The sequence below is a fragment of the Triturus cristatus genome, chromosome 3_2 (assembly GCF_964204655.1).
Source record: "Triturus cristatus chromosome 3_2, aTriCri1.1, whole genome shotgun sequence".
In the NCBI taxonomy this organism is placed as follows: Eukaryota; Metazoa; Chordata; class Amphibia; order Caudata; family Salamandridae; genus Triturus; species Triturus cristatus.
This window is the reverse complement of record NC_140584.1, coordinates 1,154,189,652-1,154,208,487: the sequence shown is the minus strand read 5'-3', so window position 1 is coordinate 1,154,208,487 and position 18,836 is coordinate 1,154,189,652. Positions and strand designations below refer to the sequence as shown.

The 18,836-nt window shown below is 44.8% G+C and overlaps 1 protein-coding gene across 1 annotated transcript in view; it reads right to left on the bottom strand.

Moving 5' to 3' along the window:
- Positions 1–3,488: 3,488 nt before the first annotated feature.
- Positions 3,489–18,836, bottom strand: part of LOC146859299 (keratin, type I cytoskeletal 12-like) — a 30,505-nt gene continuing 15,157 nt past the window's right edge. Inside the window, exons 3-8 of the mRNA XM_085649968.1 lie at positions 11,607–11,763; positions 9,243–9,401; positions 8,744–8,869; positions 7,279–7,496; positions 6,984–7,033; positions 3,489–3,984 (exon numbers count right to left, since the gene is read on the bottom strand). Of these exons, the coding sequence (XP_085506094.1) occupies positions 3,881–3,984; positions 6,984–7,033; positions 7,279–7,496; positions 8,744–8,869; positions 9,243–9,401; positions 11,607–11,763 (814 nt within the window). The 3' untranslated portion in view covers positions 3,489–3,880. The remainder of the gene's footprint in view (positions 3,985–6,983; positions 7,034–7,278; positions 7,497–8,743; positions 8,870–9,242; positions 9,402–11,606; positions 11,764–18,836) is intronic.

The window sequence follows — 18,836 nt, the reverse complement described above, 5'->3', positions numbered from 1 at the left end:
GGTACCCTAGGTACCCAGGGCATGGGTCCCTCAGTAGGCCTACCAGGGCTGCAGCACTTATTGTGCCACCCTGTGACAGCCATACAAAATGACACCACCAGACCACTACTGTAGTCTGGGTAAGGTGGAGCTAGCACCCCTTACAGGGATATAGGTAGCCTATATCCCACCCCATTACAACACATGTACTCTCATTGGTCACGCCTATAGCAGGCCTTGGTAATCCTACAAGGCAGGGTGCTGAGGTATGTGTGAGGGGGGACCCTTACCTGAGTAGGACCCCTCTGCAACCTTTGTAAAACCATTGCTGGGTTGTTTGTAGTGTAGCCATACCATATAATCTTAACCGCATTATAAGTCAATCGCGTCATCGCGATAACTTGAGTATGGCTACACAGAACCATGTCGTGTTTGGTGTCAAACATGTAGGAATCATACCCCCAATCCAGCCATGGGCATGAGGGTACGATTCCCCCCTGCTAGAGGGGCGATATGGGAAAAGCGGTAGATTTTAGACACCAATTTAAAAGTGCACAGGTAACACAAAATGGATGCTACCGGCCACCTCCACAACTCTGGCTGCCTGTTGCTGGGGAAAATCCCAGCCTCAACAGCTGGACAATAGGGATCCTGTGGCAGGGAGGTGCCAGCACCTTCCCAGACAGGATATGTGGATTGGAACAGGGTGGGTGCACCAAATGTCCTTTCAGTGTTGCACGTAGGCCAGCTACAGCACCTGCATTCTGCATACACCGCTTGGAACCGGTTCAGGGGCATCCTGCCCCATGCCCAGGTGGGAAACACACAAAGGGGAGAGGGTGTAGCCACCCTTTCCCGCCTCACCACTGATTGGTGGACACTACTCTGGACACTCCCCTAATCTTGGGGATAAAGGTGAATAACGTGGCCCCAGAGCCTCAGATTAATCTTGAACTTTGGATTCTTGAACTTCGACTTGCTGCTGCCCAGCTGACGGAAGAAATTTCCCTTGGGATAAAGGAGTTATCCCCCTGCTTGGCAGGCACCTGAAACAGTGCAAGTGACCCGGTTGGAACCTCGCTGCTCCTTCGGACTTTGACGACCTCCAGCTCCCTTGAGGTGGGTTTCCAGCGCATCCCAGCGGCCAGTGAGTGTGCTCAACGAGTTTGGGCACCGTGGACTGCGTGAGTGCCGAGATCCCCAATACACCAGGACACCGGCCACCTCTTGCATAGCACACGACCCTGACCAGTGGGGAAGTTGTGCTTTGGCCCGTTTTTGAGCCAACCACTCTACAGCAATTGTGCCAAAGACCAGGGCCCTAGTTCCCTTTGGTGGCCCGTGGGTGCCCTTTTTTGCACTCCAAATTGCCGCCTCCCGCGGTCCCTTGTCTCTCGACTTGTGGGCCCTAGCGGAGGTCAATCTTCATGAACAAGAGTTCCCCTGGTTGCTCCAGGCCTGCTCTACAGTCTCCTTGAAGGAGACCTCTCTCAGACCTCGTGGGTCTACACCGTAGCAGTATTTGTTCATCTTGCGTGGGTTGCGGTTGCCAAGGCTTAGTGGATCCAATCCGGACACTAGCACCGCAGCGACCCTCATCCGACGTAGGACAGTTGCCCTCCAGAATCTGGCCTTCCTTGAAGCCTCCCGGAGCCCGTGGTTGCAGATCCAAGCTACACCACCTTCTTCCTGAAGCACCCGACATCGAAGGGCTCTTTGCTTTGAGCCTCCTGGTCACCCTGCAGTGACCCAGACTCTGTCCCCTCTGCTTTCAGGTCCTTTTCTTCAACCTTCACATCTTTGATCTTCACGGCATCATCAACGCTTTTGGCTAGCAGAACTTTTGACTATTTTCCCATTGAAAATCAGCCCGCGACCCGACATCGAAATCGACCTATGCACCCGGCTTCCCTGGGGCAGGTAACAGTGGTACCACGGTACTCTCGAGGTTGTGGGCTCTTCAAAAGCTTAACTCTAAAGTTTTAACTTTGTACTCCTGCTAGAAGTATTTTTAAATGTTTTATTTCCAACCGCGACATTCTCCATAGGCTTTAATGGAGATCCCGATAGCAGCTACTTCCACTGCACGCGCCTCCCGTAGGGTCTCCTTCCTCATCACTTGGGGTGGATTCTTAAGGGGCAAGCGATCCTAAATGCCCTAGGCATTGTCTGTAGAATTGTTGTGGTTCTTATACCACTATTTTAGTATATGGTTTGGTCCCCCCCTGGGGCCCAATGTTAACAGTGCTATTTATTTGTATCTAGAAATGTTTGTTTGATGTATAACTTTGCCTTAGCCTCATAAAGAGACTTGGGGATTCTGTTTAGAATAAATACATATATTTTATATATATACCTGTGTGGAATACTCTTTCATTTGGTCATTCAAGAGGTTATCTATGGTAAAACAATAAGCTTAACACTCCTTCAAGACTTAGCCTGAAGGCTGCTTTCCACAGCTACCACTAGGATAGCTTTCTTTAAAGGTTGTCTTTTAAACCTAACATCATAAGAGTCGAATTGGACTGGTGCAAGGTGGCCACTATAACTAGTGACCAGCATATGCCAGGCCAACTTCTCACAAGCGCCAATTTAAAAACAGAGCATTCCAATTGACCCAGGGAGCTTTATTTCCTTTGGGCCTATTCGCTCTAGCAGCAGTCATACTGATTGACTGCCAGCCACATCATAAAAATGTTGCTTGCAGCCGTCACACGACTTGGGGACTTTGTTTCCTACTCTGCAGTAGGAAATTAAAAAAAATATAAGGGGGCAAGGTAGGGATACCATGCCCCCCCTAGGCCTCATGGGGGGACCCAGAGGGACCCCCCCAGGCCACAATCCCCAAAACATCAGTAGTTTCTGCTGAGATCTCATAGGACTCCCTCAGGATCAAAAACACAATTGGCAGCTGGGGCCTTAATCTTTAATTAAAGGCCACAGGGAGTCCAACCCCAAGGCTTCATTGTTTATTTAAGGGGAGGGAGGGCATGCTGCTCTCCTCCCGAGCCATTAAAGGCCCTAGGAAGACCACTGCCGAGGCCGAACTTTGTGTTTGAAATATCATTAGTGATCATAAATGATGTGATAGAACATGTCATGATTGATGTAATATATAAGGTCATGAGCAGGGCATGGCGGAGCTTTGCTAACTATAACTGGTGAATTCCTGTTTTTCCTTTTAGTTCAAAACATCAATGTTGTCACTGACATATTCACCTAACTATAACGTTACATTAATCTTTGCCTTAGCAGCTGGCACCCGCAGCTCAGTTTTATCCATGGTCCTGTATATGCATCCCTAAATATCACTTTAAGAAACGCCACTGTTTAAGAGCACTGCTGTCACATGTCCTCCTTTTCTGAGCATATGTTCTTCAAACGCTTTGTCTACCACTAAATTCAGTACAGATTTTGATTCAGTGCATACTAACTTCCATACATTTGAGTCATATGATATTTCTCAATAGATAAAAAGCAACATTGGGGAAATGTCACAAAATACACCCTTTTATCTTGCATTCAGAAATAGTTTATTGAATTAAAATGTCACAGAAGCAAAGATTAGCCTTTAGTGATAAAGAAAGGCAAAGAGGCAGAGATTTAAGGTCAAAGGAAGAGCCTTGATACAGTGAATAGCCACACTTCCCAGCGGGTGCCCCTGCCGAGGTGTCGCTCATTCATTTTGGGGGCCTTCTGGTTTGCCTGTATGCACGGGGACTGCTGTTGTGTCGCTCAGTGCATTAAATTGTCCAGAAGATTCTGCGGTTATGTTCGAAGAGTTGAAAACCCAATAGGAGAAGCAGAAGAGAGGCGGGGTAGGCTTGTGGAAGGGGTTGTGCATCATGTTGTCGGTTTACCGGTAGATCAGCGGTACCATAAGCAAAGACCCAGCTTCTGTCTACATTTTCTGTTCACTTTGTTTCTCCTCTTGCGAAACCACTTTGCCATCAATCACTTCCTGGACGATGGTCTTTACAACGCGGCTTCTAACTGGCTCTGGGGCTGAAAGAAGAAATGAAGAGGTGAACAATAAAATGTAGGTAGGATATATTGAGAGAACAGATGATGTGTTTAATGACAGAGAAGCTCGTGGACATGTTGAATAAAGTTTGGAATTCTGCGTTCACTTTATGAATCAGGAATTGGATGTTACCCTCGCCAATTAATTAATTATTTTGTTACCTAAATTAAACTCAGGTAGGCAAATAGCTTTCTAAATCAGGCCCATTTTGGAGCATGTATTTTGTGAATAGTTTAACAATGCACATGTACCTCATATAAACATTCTAACGACAGAACTGCAATCTCCTTTTCCCATCTCTGTTCTTTGAACCATTCATTCTAGACACACGCCCCTAACGTGAACATTCACAGATGTCTCCCATGTGAGCACTTTTGGAATAGTGCATGGTCCTTATGTGATCATGTACTTATTGGCGTTTGCTCACCTTTCAGCATTCTAATGTTGTGCTTGTTCACTATTGCTGTTATTATGCTGGTGCATTTCTCTTACACACGGTGACGTCAGCTCCTCCGGGGAATGGTTCGTTGTATGGTTTTAACCCTTGTGTAAACTTGCTAACGTTAGTGCAGTGAGCTGAGGTGAACATTCTTCTTAGTGTATGTACATGCCTCTCGTGAACATTCAAAGTCGTATACATCTGTCTCGTGTGAACATTGTAACTGGTGCATGTACCTCATGTGAGCACTAGTGCGTGTGCTTCTTTGGAACGTTTGCTGTGCTGACGTGGCGCCTCGTCGGATCATTCCAATATTCTAATATTAATTCTAATATTGTTAGTAGCCACTCATTTGGACATGCTGATATTAGTGCATGCTCCTCATGCGAATAAGTTTACATTGATGCATGCGCCTCATGAGAATAGACTAGTTAGTGCAAGTGCCTCATATAAAGAGTCTGCGTGGTGCATGTGCCTCATGAGAATAGACTAGTTAGTGCAAGTGCCTCATGTGAAGAGTCTGCGTGGTGCATGTGCTTCATGAGAATAGACTAGTTAGTGCAAGTGCCTCATGTGAAGAGTCTGCGTGGTGCATGTGCCTCATGAGAATAGACTAGTTAGTGCAAGTGCCTCATGTGAAGAGTCTGCATGGTGCAAGTGCCTCATGAGAATAGACTAGTTAGTGCAAGTGCCTCATGTGAAGAGTCTGCATGGTGCAAGTGCCTCGTGGGAATTTTCTAGATGGTGCATGTATGCCATGTGATCATTGTCACTGGTGCATGTGCATCACGTTATGACTAAGGACCTGATTTAGATCTCGGTGGACGGGTTACTCCGTCACAACTTCGACGGATATCCCATCCACTGAAATATAAATCCCAATATATCCTATGGGATATTCAGTAGGCGGATATCGATCACCGCTGTGATGGAGTCCCCCGACCGCCAAGACCTAAATAAGTCCCTAAATTTGGTGCATGTGTCTCATGGAAGTATTCTGATTGGTGAATGTGTCTTATGTTAATGTTCTAGTTGGTGCAAGCACAATGTGGGAATGATCTACTTATAATGAGAGCCCCTCATCTTAACATGTTAATGATGGTGCAGGAGAACACGTTAACAGTGGTGCAAGTGACTTGTGAGAAGGTTCTCCTGATGGGCCATCCTGACCTCTCTGGCTCTCACATGCCTAGACTTAGATGACCGTCTTTACATAACCCAGTCAACGTGGGAGTCGCAGGTAGGTCTCAGTGGCAAAAAAGAGTGAGTGTGTGCTTGAGGGAGAAGGTTCCTTGTATATGACAAATGGAGGAGAGATAGAGTGGGGCGCCACTACATCAGATGTATGGAGTCCAGTGCTCCGGATAACTAGGAGTGCTTCATTCCAAACCTTTGGAAGTTGAGACTAATTCATTAATTTATGTCGAAAAAAGCAATTATCATTGCTATAAGGGCTATTTTTAATCAGGCAGAAATATAATGCAAATCCTTCTCTATTTGTCACTTATGGTTCATGTAAAAGAAATGTTCATGTTTTAAAGAAGAAATTAACCTGACATATTTATGGGGCATTGAATGGCACATAAAACAAATCCCAGAATAATTACAGTCATTGTATTACTTTCATCCTTTTCCATCCTTGGTATTCACTGTCACATTTCAAGTACAGATGAAGCACATTTGATCTGATACTTAATATGGAGCACTCACACCCATGCATCGTAAAGTAGCAATGTAACATGTGGCTCGTTAGCACCGTCAGAGTATAGGAAAGAGAGAACAAGATGGCCGCTACCAAATGTTAACTTTAGCTTTTAAAGTTGGAACAAGGTGCCAGAAGTTACATTGGAAAAAATAAAAAAAATACGGGCCCGATTCACAGAACTAACTTAAGACAAAATCCTAAACTTACTACTTATGGTATTCACAGAAGTTAGGATTTTGTCCTAAGTTTGACTTAAGACAAACTTAAGACAGACTTAAGACAAACTTAAGACAAACTTAAGACAAACTTAAGACAAACTTAAGACAGACTTAAGACAGACTTAAGACAGACTTAAGACAGACTTAAGACAAACTTAAGACAAACTTAAGACAAAATCCTAACTTCTGTGAATACCAAAAGTAGTAAGTTTAGGATTTTGTCTTAAGTTAGTTCTGTGAATCGGGCCCTGAATGTTTCTAGTGTTTTGTATTGTGGGGCATGTAATGCCCCAGAAATGTGATGGGTTAACTTCACCTTTAAATCCCTCATCGTATTGGACCTGCTTGAGCAAAGTCATCTCTGTTCTTAATAATCCACACAGAGAAGTTGAGCAGTGGAGGTTAGAATCTTTCAAGGGCCAGCACTCCCCTTATCTGGTGGCATGACATGCACTACTGTTACCAACTTGAAACGATATGTCCCATAGGAACCATTTGGTGCCTAAGCTTTATTATACTAGACAAGACTTCAAACAGACAAATGGGAGAAGGGCGCAAGAACCCGTCACTGTGATTTCCGAGCCGTATAACAAAGCTAACAGAAAGAGGGACGCTTACCTCTTGATGACTGAGAGCCATGACTCTTGGCCTTTTGGTCGACTTTGAAACTGAAAGGAAATGACATGCATATTACATACACATGACTAAGAGTGTCGTTTAATTCTATACGCAATGCTTGATGTCTGCTGACAAGATAGGTTTCAAGTGAGGGTTTACCAAAGGGTTACCAATGTTTCTTCTTTGGGTCATTTAGGGCTCCTTTCTTCACTGCAGTGGTACCCCAGGTGAAGAACTTTGCTCGGAACCTAAATATTGCTAAAGTGTAGGTGTTCACGATTTGCCATCGTCTTACCTGCCCTGACCCTCCAGCAGGCACCGGTAGGTCTCAATCTCCCTCTCCAGCCGGCTCTTGATGTCCAGGAGTTGCTCGTACTCTGCCATGTTGTCCTCCATCTCTTCCTTGATTCCTGCAAGTTCCTCCTCTAGTTGGCTGATCTTCTCTTGAAGGTGTGCCAGCTGGGCGCAGTAAGTCCCTTCTGTTTCTGCCAAGCTGGTTTCTAGGGATTTTTTCTGTGTTTAAAAAAGACAAGAGGTACACCTGAAACAACGTGATGGAATGTGTTCTTGCTTTCAATGGGCCAAAAGTGATGAAACATGGCTCTAGCCTACATCCCTTCCCCCAAGTCCAGAATAATATACCCTAGTCAAGTAAATTTATGGGTGACACTTTACCAAGCCCTTCTTTGCATTTTTATCAGAAAATAGGCATTTGCCAACTAAGCACATGCAGGAGTTGTTAGCAGTGTCAGAGCATCCTCTCTCATTCATGCCCAAGAGGGGTCCAGTATGCCTTTAAGGCTGCATGGGGGCATTATTAGAGGGGAGATGCAGGGACGACGCCCACATGCTTCATGCTTTCTTTTCGTTCCCATTGTGAATGCAGCCTTGGAATAGTCTCCAGGCTAGTTCATGGTATGTACGCAGTGCACTTACTACTACCACTCCAAGCTGCTGATGCAGCTGTGTGTCTGTTAAAGCCACCCCACTGAATGTGCAACCCTTCCCCAGCTCCACTCTCTATGCCTTAGCAGGGGGCGTCACCACTCCCAATGCCTCCCCCCACCCAGATGGTATTTGTATCAATCCGCGACATTTCTGAGCATTGTAAATAAATTAAGTGAAAATATATGAGTATTGCCCATGGTAGTTTATAGATGAACTTGACTTCAATACACAAGGAATGTGGCAAAGATAACTTCCAAAGAATGCATTAGAAATCAAACTGCCTCTTGGCGCTGCTAAAGGGAAGACTCAATAGTAAGCTACTATGAGTACCATTCAGATTGAAGGGTCAACACACACTTCAAAAGTCACATTTATATTACCTTCTTTATGAGATTACCAACATTAGAATTCAAGCCAATTCAGCTACAGAGTCTGACTAATATAAATAAGTGCCGCTCTTCCAAGTTTCGCGAGTCCATGCCTGCCTAGCTGCTCGAGTCCAGATTTAGTCTTTGCATTCCGGGGCTTTAGGTATATTTTATCCCATTATAAAACCAATACTATGAGTTCTAGAAAACGAAGAAATAAACTGGACTGGGACAGATACCCACGCGTGGACCTAGGAATTTTGGCAGTTATATAAGTGTATTCACACTAAGGAGAGGGACCTATGTGCTCTATAAGTGGTGGTTCCAGCATGGTCGTGGGTTCTTCAAGACCTTCCCCAGGGAATGGGGGATCTAACATGCTTGGAAAGATTTCTCACCAGCGAGGTCTATGTAGAAAGAACTGGAGTCATTGAGACAACTTACCATTATGAGAGCTGCCTGTAAGTCAATTTCCAAGGCTTGTAGGGAGCGCTTCAAGTCATAGATCTCTCTCTTGCTCGTCTGGACCTCCTCAGCCCCGGCGGAGATCTCTTGTTTGAGGGCAGTGCTCTGAGACAGCATGGGAATGAGTAAAGTTCACATATTTAGACACTGCAAAAAGTGATGGACTTCTTGAATTTATCCCAGCCACAGGAAATTACTCGGGCATATTCCATTCCTGTCTTTTTAAATTGTCTATGTCGTTAAAGTCAGGAGAAAAATATATGCAAATTTCATATTTAAAACGCACTTCCTTCCAGACTGATCTGTGGGGACGGTAAGCTGTAGTCAGTGACATATTATGTAGGGTCTGGGATGAGACTGACTTCGGAACAGCCTTATGGGTATTTCAGGGGGCAATAGTTTGTTTGAAAATATCTAGGTTTTCCATAGGTCAGTCCTTCTAATCCCACAGCCCACAGGACATTAATTTATTCCTCACCGCTTCCAGGAACTTTGCTTCGGCATCCCGGCGATTCTTGTCTGCCATCTCCTCGTACTGGCTTCGCATGTCCCCGAGGAGCTTCAGCAGGTTGATGCCTGGGACGGCATTCATCTCTACGCTGAGGTGCCCTTCAGCTCCCAGGAGTCCCTTCATTTCCTGCAGGAAGAGTAGCAGTATGCCATGGGCATTATTCAGGGTTCACCATAGGCAAGAATACAAGGGTACCTTTTTCTGCTCTTTTTATCGTTGCTTTTGTATAAGTCAATTCACCAAAATGCCAGCGCAGAGGCAGCAGAAGTGACATCATGCATCATTTGATCCCCAGTACCATCTCAGGTTTGACCAGTGGCCCTGCCTTGGCCCCTCAAGCGCTTCTGATTGGCTTGTGAGGTGGGAGCCAAGGATCAATGATTGTACATTACAAGCAGAAATATGGCTCTTTGAACTATATTTACTTTATTTCTCCCAGTCTCTTTTGATCCCTGACAGTGATGCCAGGAGCAGTGCCAGAGGTACCAAGGGTTATGTTAGTGGTTGCAGCTGCTATTCCTCCTGGCCACTACTAATTCACATGCTTGGTTACTTTCACTAAACAAATCATAACCTAGTTGGCTGCTGCGGATCATCACACATCAAATACCACTATCCAGCAAAACCCTGTTGATGTCTTTTATAGTTGCATCTACTTCTCCAAAGGGGATATCAGTAGATACCCTTTTAAACTATAACACTGCTTTTGTTATTTTAAGTGCCACCTTGGGCATTATCCTCAGTGCATATTTTGAGTTCTCTGACAGCAGAAGGTGAATTGTTGTGTCTGATTTAATAGACACAATTTCAGGCAGGTTGTAGTCTAGAAATGGGAAGTGGTGTTGGTTGGCAAGAAGGTTTTGAGTTGTGCTGGTAAGGAGACCCAGTCCAGTCGCAGGCAGATGGCTTGGGTTAATTGGCTGCTGCTGAGATCTGGCATAGCTTGAAAGTCACAGGTTCAAAATCCTTCACAGTCCCAACTCTGTGTTTCACTCTTTTGAAGTTACTAAATTGAGTATCAATAAATTGGGAAATTGTATCTACTACCATGTTTGAAGTGCTTTAAAGGCTGGTAATAATCGGAGCGTATATGAATGTGTGGTTTGAGAGAAGGCTACATAGTGTAAGTGAAAAACTGATGCTGTATTAGAAAACAGTATGGTTGTGAATGAAAAGACCTGTCACAGGCCGGGAGGATGTGTGGCCTAGTATGAAAAAATTGTGGCTCGGAGGGGTTATGATCTAGCAGGAATGTATATCTATCAAATAGAGATGTCATCTATCCGTAGGAAATGTGAACAAACGGAATGTAGGAGATGTCGTCTATCATTGGGAGAGAGAGCTGTTGTCTGGAAAACAGAGATAGGGTATAGGAAGGAGATGTATTCTAACATGAAGATGTATCCAGACAAAATGAAGCAGATGTGGCTTAGGAGGAAAGGTTTAACAGGAAAATGTGATGTGGTCTAGCAGAAGGAAATATCCTACTAGGAAGGCAATGTGGTCCACCAAGAAGAACACACTGTGGTATAGCAAAAAATGGAAATGTAGACTAGCTAAAATAAAGAGATGTTGTCTCGTGTGAAAGATATATGGTCTAGCAGAAAAAAGGCAATGTGGATTACTCAACAAATACATGGCAGGCGATGAGCTCAATTATAAGGATACATCGCTGACAGAAAGAAGACATCGCCTAAGAAGAAGAAGGAACACTGTCCTATCAAAAAGTAGTGGTTCGGTAATCAGGGCTCTGAGTTCAAATGAATGAGTTTCACCCTCCATTGCTGAGCACTCCTATCTCAAGTGCCCAAATCAGTCACTACTGAGAGTCCCATGCTGTTGACACCTGAATCATATATATATTAATGTTTTCCAATGTAAGGCATTTACACTTCCTTGTTTGTCCATCTGATTCTTTCCCTGGCTTCTAAAAATGATTGAAATATTCGGGTCAATGATAGTCCACCCTCTAAAGATATCCTCTCTCCACCATCAACTAAAATGAAATACCTGAAACCTGTCTAGGAATGCTACAGGTTAAGAAACAGCAGTGCTGCCACGGCTAATTTTCTGGAGAGCACCACAATATATGTTCTTCTTAGAGCAAGACTAGGAGAAAACATGGAATGCTTTCCACTGCTGAGGTGTTTCTGACGTGCAATGCAAACCGTAGATGATAAGCTGTGTGTCAGTGCACTGGCCTTAGGTAAATTGTCTGACACAACTCTAAGAAAACTTTAATAAATCAGACAGGGCATTTCGAAGGCGTGTAACACGTTATAGGATTCCATCTATGTCAATACCCGCACTTTCGGGCTACATTGCTCTTACTTCTTCGTGGTTCCTCTTGAGGCAAACCAGCTCCTCCGTCAGGTTCTCCACCTCTCCCTCAAGGTCACACTTGGCAATGGTCAACTCATCGAGCACCTTGCGCAACCCGTTGGTGTCCGCCTCCACGCTCTGGCGCAGGGACAGCTCATTCTCATACCTGGAAGAAAAGAAAAAACTAGAGGTGAATAACAGCCAAGGAAAAACACATCTGAAACAGCAAGTTCTAACACCTGAGGCTTCAAGCACGTAAATTAAAGTTTGCAACAGTACATTGCCAGAAGCCCTGCGACACTTCAAAGGTGCAACAAAGAAATGTCTTCATTGAAGAAATATGTAATTTCTCTTTAAATATCCTTCAGTTTGTTTTGGACTTTGAATGCAAGATTAGTGTATTACAAACCTCCCACCATACTAGTCAAATATGACCATTGCTACACTAAATAAAAGAACAAGGTTAAGACGGATCTTATGGTTTTTGCACTTCTGATATTTTCTGTTAGCTAAGAAAAGACCAAATAGGTATGAAACCATTAGCATTGCATTGCTTACTAGTTAACGCCTGATGATATCTCCTAGGTGATGGAGTTTGTGGTGGGCGCTATGTTGCCTGAATTCCAAATATGCATGGCAAAGTCTTAGCATTGAGGATTCTTCCGAACGTTATTCTAAAGGGTTAAGGGTCTGAATGCTATGCTACTTATCTGACATTAAAATGGACATCCTTAATGCAACAGAATCAAGGTAACTGAGTTATGATGTTCTTCTAATCTTAACCACGAGGAAACTCTTTCCCGTTCAGAAGACCTCCCCAGGGGTGGTGCGTCCATTGGGGCGCTGGGGCATTGCCCCACAAAGCGTTCGAGATGCGGTGCGTGCTGCGTGCGCAAGCAGCAATGAATTGCAGATTGTTCAGCTCTTCAAGCAGGCGCAGTTCAAGCAGGCGCAGCTTGACTTTAAGTAGCGTAGCGGCCGGGAGTCGGGACACGCCAGAGGCAATCGGCCTATGAAGGGGGTGGGGCCGGGGGCGAGCATTAAGGTTGAGTGACAGTTTGTGACAGACACCCACTGACTGACTGACAGCGGCTCGCAATTTTGCGCATGCTCGAGTTTGGTTGGTCATATTTATGACCAGCCCGAACATGCGCACTCGCAGCACTGTATGTCAGCCAGCCACTATGTACTGAGAGGGAGGGGGACCTGAGAGGCCGAGGGTTGCCTCATGCAGCAGCCCCCGTCTCTCGGTATGGGCCAGCCCTAGTCATGCTCTGTAGCCAATACAGGGCAGGCGCTGCTAATGCAGCGTCTCTGGATTGGCTGAGACAGTCTCAGACATCGTACGTGTTTGCTGCTCCGTGCGGCGTGCGGTGCTATCTGATCCCAAAGAAAGAAGATTAGAATGAGAATGAATGAATCATGATTAATCTGAGACAGTTGACTGGGCCTGAGCCCCGGGCCCTGCGGTTGGTGCCGGTGGTTGAATAAAATGAATTCATTGCCGAGTCCGACGCGGTTGAATCAATTGAATGTATGTGATAATGTGAATTGTTGTATCTTATTCTTGGGGGGGAAGACGCTGTTCGGTAAATGAGTGACAGGCCCAGGCCCCAGAGTAGACGCTTTAGTTTGTTATTGCGACCCGGCATGAAACGTAACAATTTGTTAAGTTTCACGCCGGCCCGGGTTGCAGTGTCCTGTGGGGCGACAGGGTCTGGTGGGTGGGTGGCTGCCGGTGCTCCTGAGCTCATACTGACACTTTCTGCGCGGCACTCTGCCAGCCTTACCCTATACCATTGTGTTGCATGCAAATTTCTTAAGAGATGAATTGGCTCTAGATTATATTACTGTTCAAATTGCTCCCTCCCCCAAACGTTGGGTTCATAGTTCAGGGCCTAATCTTATCACACGGACGTGGACGGATGCAATAAACTGCTGAGTGGATTCCCTGAGTCCTCATTAACGCCAATCAAAGCTGTACATAGTGACTGGAGTAATCACCTAATAAAGAAACTTCAGGCACACGTCCCTTGCCCTAAAAGACCTGCATTGGCTCCTGTTCCCGCCAGAAACCTTTCAAAGTGCGTCATGTCCTCTACAAAGCACTCTACATGAGCGGATCTGACTACCATGCCTCTAAAGGGAGAGTGCCAGGGGCGCACGCACTGGTACTGGCATTTATGTAATATGTAGTGCTTAATAGTACCATCACATCAGGAGTTGTATGTGCGGCGCTAATTAAAGGGTCTGGCGCCCACTGCACGAGAGCCTCCCCTCTGCGGATCTGCGTCCGACGGTCCGACACCATGGTCAGATGTTTGACTCACAACACATCCAGACCACTCAGCCTTTCATTCTCCTGAGGTCAATACAATGAGTGCCACTGAACTGAGTAAAACTACATTTCTGTCATTAGCGCCGAGACTCCTTGGAGTGAACCGAGCGCTACAAATACTTGTTAGATTGAGAACTGCAGGGACTATCTGTGAATGAAGCCAAGCTTCTGATATTTGGAAGGGAGTTCTCATAACAATGACCACGGGCGGATGACGGTGCCATTAAAGATGTCCGTCCGTACGTCTTCCGCCCGGGATTGAATTGATACTGAAAATGCTAATAATTGTTCACTGGAGTGTCCAAGGCCAGCCAGATCAAGCCTTTCAGCAATGTCCTGTCCAATGAATTGAGGCCTTCCAAATGCTGGCAGCCGGCATCGTAAAAAGACGACTCAGGCTGCAGGCATTTCATTTGCAGGGACTGATGGTTCACACTGAGGACGAATTAATGCGTGCAGCCGAAAACTTGCTGAAGTCCTCCAAGAATTATTTCAAGGTCGTGGACCACGAGGCTGTTGCAGAAGTATGTTTATGTGCTCTGTGCAGGCAGTCTTGATTTAGTGCTAAGTTTGGGTTTCACTCGCTTCCTGCTGTAAAGTGGACATTTTATCAGACGTACAACGAGGACTTACAAATGAAATCACGTGATTTAGAGAAACATTAATTAGGATGTCATCTTTATATTCAATGACATTCTCCTCTCTCTTGAAGACAGCTTCCGTTTTTAGACCAAAAGCTATATTCATAGCAGAAAAAGGTAATAGTCCTACGTCATCCAGGCTAATGAGTTATGTTTATAAATCCTAGAACCAATGTATACTTGCCTGCTTTCCTTTTACACCTCTTATTCTTCGTACACTTGCTTGATAATTCTATGCCACTAGAGTACATTTTTTAGTGATCCAAAACTTTCTTGGCGCCAATCCGAGCTATAGAATGCCTCTCCCAGTCCCCAAGGGGGCGAGGTGACCTGGGCTGTTCATAGAATGGGTGAGTGCATCCCGGCTTGAATGTCTCTGGGACTTAGAGAAGGTTCTAAGCGCTTCCTTGCACAGACTGTTGCTATGTACACCTTCAAAATTGGGATCATATTTTTGGTGGGGCGGCGTTTTATATAGCGCAAGCTCGACTGAAGGTATCAGAGCCGCACTTTACATGAGCGCAAGTTACGTTACAGACGGACACATGAATTTTAAGCATGGGGAGATTACGTGATCCACTTAGAATCACAGGGTGTTGAGCGTCCCTGCCGAGACTCTAACCCGGCTCCCCAGTAGTGCCAGGTGTTTTCCGTGGTGCGTCCAGGTGTGAATGTGAAAGTGCTTTGCTTGGTATGATGTGGGTCTTCCTGCCCGTCATAGAATGTGCTGAAGACGGGGAAATATGGCACACTAGAGACCATGGAGAAAAGAGAGACCCTGGGGAGAGACGCGGGAAGCATAGATTGGCATTGAGTGAAATAGGTGAAGCATTGCTCCAGAGGGGAGAATGGGGCAGAGACCCTTGAGAAAGAAGAAATATGACCGCGGTTTGAGATGAGACAAGTAGAGCCCCCGAGCGAGGGGTAGGTAATAGCCTCCTGGGTGAGAGGGGGAAGCAAAGAGAGATGATGGGAGATGAGAAAGAACAGCTGCGGCCCTGCGGGGTTAGACGGGAAGTGAGGTATAGGAAGGGAATGCTCCCTCCCAACCTACACAGTGTAGCTTGCTGTTGGTGTAGTTAAGCGCTCCAACACTCCACATAGGAGCAGAGTAGTAAGTTAAGGGTACTGTTATACAAATGCTTCAGTACAATACAAAGCCCCTGGGTGAGACAGTGAAAGGAAGAAACAGGGGTGGGTTGGGAGTCCTCACAGCTGTAGAAGCATTGTAGTAATGCCTAGAAAGCATGGCTTTAAGTGGGTCAGGTCTGTCTGGGTCTATCACTCGGCAGTAATTAAAAACAGACATTAAAATGTTTACCTGCTGCATAAATTAAATGTCAACTCTGCTTCGTGAATTGGTCGTCCGTTGCCACATAATACCAGGGCTTCTTGTTATATTTACAGCAATTGTAAGGGGTGCTCTGGGGTGTCCCCAGCATGTTGCATCACATGGATCTTGGATGCAGCAAAGGTGCCCGATTGCCAGGTAATGGCGGCAAAAAAAAACTACACCTGATCTAAATTGACACTTTGATATCCATAGCTGTAAACCTCTAAAATGCATGACACCAATTGTGTCATGTGTTGAAGGGGAAGCTCTACCCAGGCATTCATGATTACAGCAAGCAACCCTATCATTTTAGCCAGGTTTACTGGGTTAGTCCATCTCAGATGGTACAGCATATCCTGCTCATTGGCTTTCCTTTCATAAACCTTACCTGAATAAATTCCATGTAAGTGAATGAAGACTTTAACCCACAGAATGTACTAGATTCTAAAAACAATTATGAGAGATTGACACTAGCCTACTTCCCAGAGCATCCTTACAGTGTTAGAGCTAGCTGAGAGTACAGTGATGTTTCAAAAATAAATTGTTCTATTTTTATTTTCAGCACCTGCTAAAGCTTGACAACCATTACCAAATTTTTGGTCAATTTTTCAGCGAAGAACAAGACCTCCTTTGCTGCTCTTTCACCCCGGCTAAGACCCAGCAAACACCAGTGTTAAAGGTAAGGAAACTGATGCTATATTTTTTTAGGTTGGAGCTATGTGTGTGGTCAATGTACATGGTGGTTGGGGTGGGTGCACATTCTGAACATTGTACCCTCAGTGGATGGAATTTACTAATAGCCTTAGCCCTGTGATTTGGGCAATAACGGTTGTTAACAGCACTAGCTATCCCTTGCCTTGTTCAAGGCCCTCAAGCAGTGTCTGTTTCAGTGCCTTGAGCAACCACTATGGCACACAGAGGCAGCAGGCAGTAAGGCTGTATTTTTAGCAGTCACGTTGTGCAAAGGGGAGCTGTTGGAGATTTATTGCGATACTGCACAAGATATATGTATTTATACTGAAATTTGATATTATTGCACCGCACCTTATACGTTGTACTTTGATTATTGACAGGTTTCTTTAATATATATTGGGAAGGCCAGCATCGGCATCATGAATACATTACAAGAGCTGATTACGAGGTCATTCCAGGCACGGCCACTTGAAGAGAAACTACATTTAAAGCAATTAGAACCTCATTAGCCTGAGATAAAGCTACAGCAAACTTCCCAGGACAGAGGAAAAATGTCCACACGTACATTCTCAAATGCCTGGTACACAAAAGCTGATTGGCTTATAGGGTGCCCTTTAAGAAATTCTCTGTTCTGCTTCCCCTGCTTGCTGTTTGGTGGTGAGTTTTCTTGGACAAATCAAGGAGTAACAGACTTGAAGCATTTATCTGAAAAAATAAAGAAGCATGCACACACAAGAAACCATATGGTAAACCTGACAAGACTGGGAATGTTAGGGGAAGACGCACCGATTGAGCAGCAGATAATCGATGCATACCGCAAAACAATACAGAAACACAATGAAGCAGTTGATAGGAACAGACAGATTCTATCCAAAATAATTGATTGCATTCGTTTCTGTGGTGCTTTCGAACTGGCATTGCGAGGCCATGATGAATCAGAACGTTCCACAAAACCTGGGATATTCAGAGGCCTTGTGCATTTAATAGCAAGCATAGACAAGGAAATGGAAGCACATTTAGCAGGTGTTACAGTCTTTAAGGGCACCTCTAAATGATACAAAATGAACTCCTTGAGTGTATGCTCAAAATTATGAGAAGCCATATTGTGCAAGAGTTGAAAAACACAGACTTTGTGGCTATTCAGGCTGATGACACCACTGATGTTGCCACTAAAACACAGTCCGTATTAGTGTTTCGGTCCATTGACAATGACAGAGAAGTTGTGGAGAGGTTCTATGGTTTCACACATTTAAGAGACTCTAGTACAGAAAACATTACTGCTCCTCTACTGCGTCAACTGAGCTTAATTTTTCCAGAGCTGCCTCCAAAAAAAAAAAACGTATCACACAAAGCTATGATGGTGCGTCCGTAATGAGTGGAAGCCTTAGTGGAGTTCAGAAAAGAATTTGAGATGTGTACCCTAATGCTCATTATGTGCACTGTTACGCTCACCAACTTCATCTTATTATGCAACAGGCAGTATCAAGGATCACCGAGACACAAATTTTCTTTCACGATGTAGGAGGCATGGCAGCGTCCTTCTCGCGTTCCCCCAAAAGAACGGAAGCACTTCATGAGATTGTGGACAAAAGCGTTCCAAGGGGATCCTCAACTCGTTGGAACTTTAACATACGTACAGTCAACCTAATCTATGAACTTAGGGAGGACCTTGAGAAATATTTTTCCGCCATAGAAGACAATGATGAGTTTGATTACAAAAGTCAGACTGAAGCCCGTGGCTTTGCTAGAACACTACAAGACAGAGAGTTTCAGTTCTTACTGTTTTTATTTCATGATATAATGGTAGCTGTCGACCTGTTATTCAATCATTTACAAGCACGAGAGATAGATACTGTCAAAGTGCAAGTATATACCACTATGTTTGTACAAAGCATAAGCAAAGTGAGAGATGGGGTTGACAATTTAGACAGCAAACTGCCAGAGCATTCTACTTTTTCAACCCGCAGGAAAAACATCACCACTCTGGTCCGAATTGCAAAAGAGATATGTGACAGTGTAATTGTGCAGGCACAAGAACGTTTTTCTTTCACAAAACATTTGGTGAGTGCCACATTATTGCAAAGTGAACAGTTTGCAAAATATGATGAATCATTCCCTGAGCGTGCTCTGAATGAGGCTGTGGAAGCTTATCCTATGCTCAAAAAAGAGGAGCTAAGAACTGAGTTGACTGTACTGTACGCAATGCCTGTGTACCGGAAGGCCATGTCTTTGCA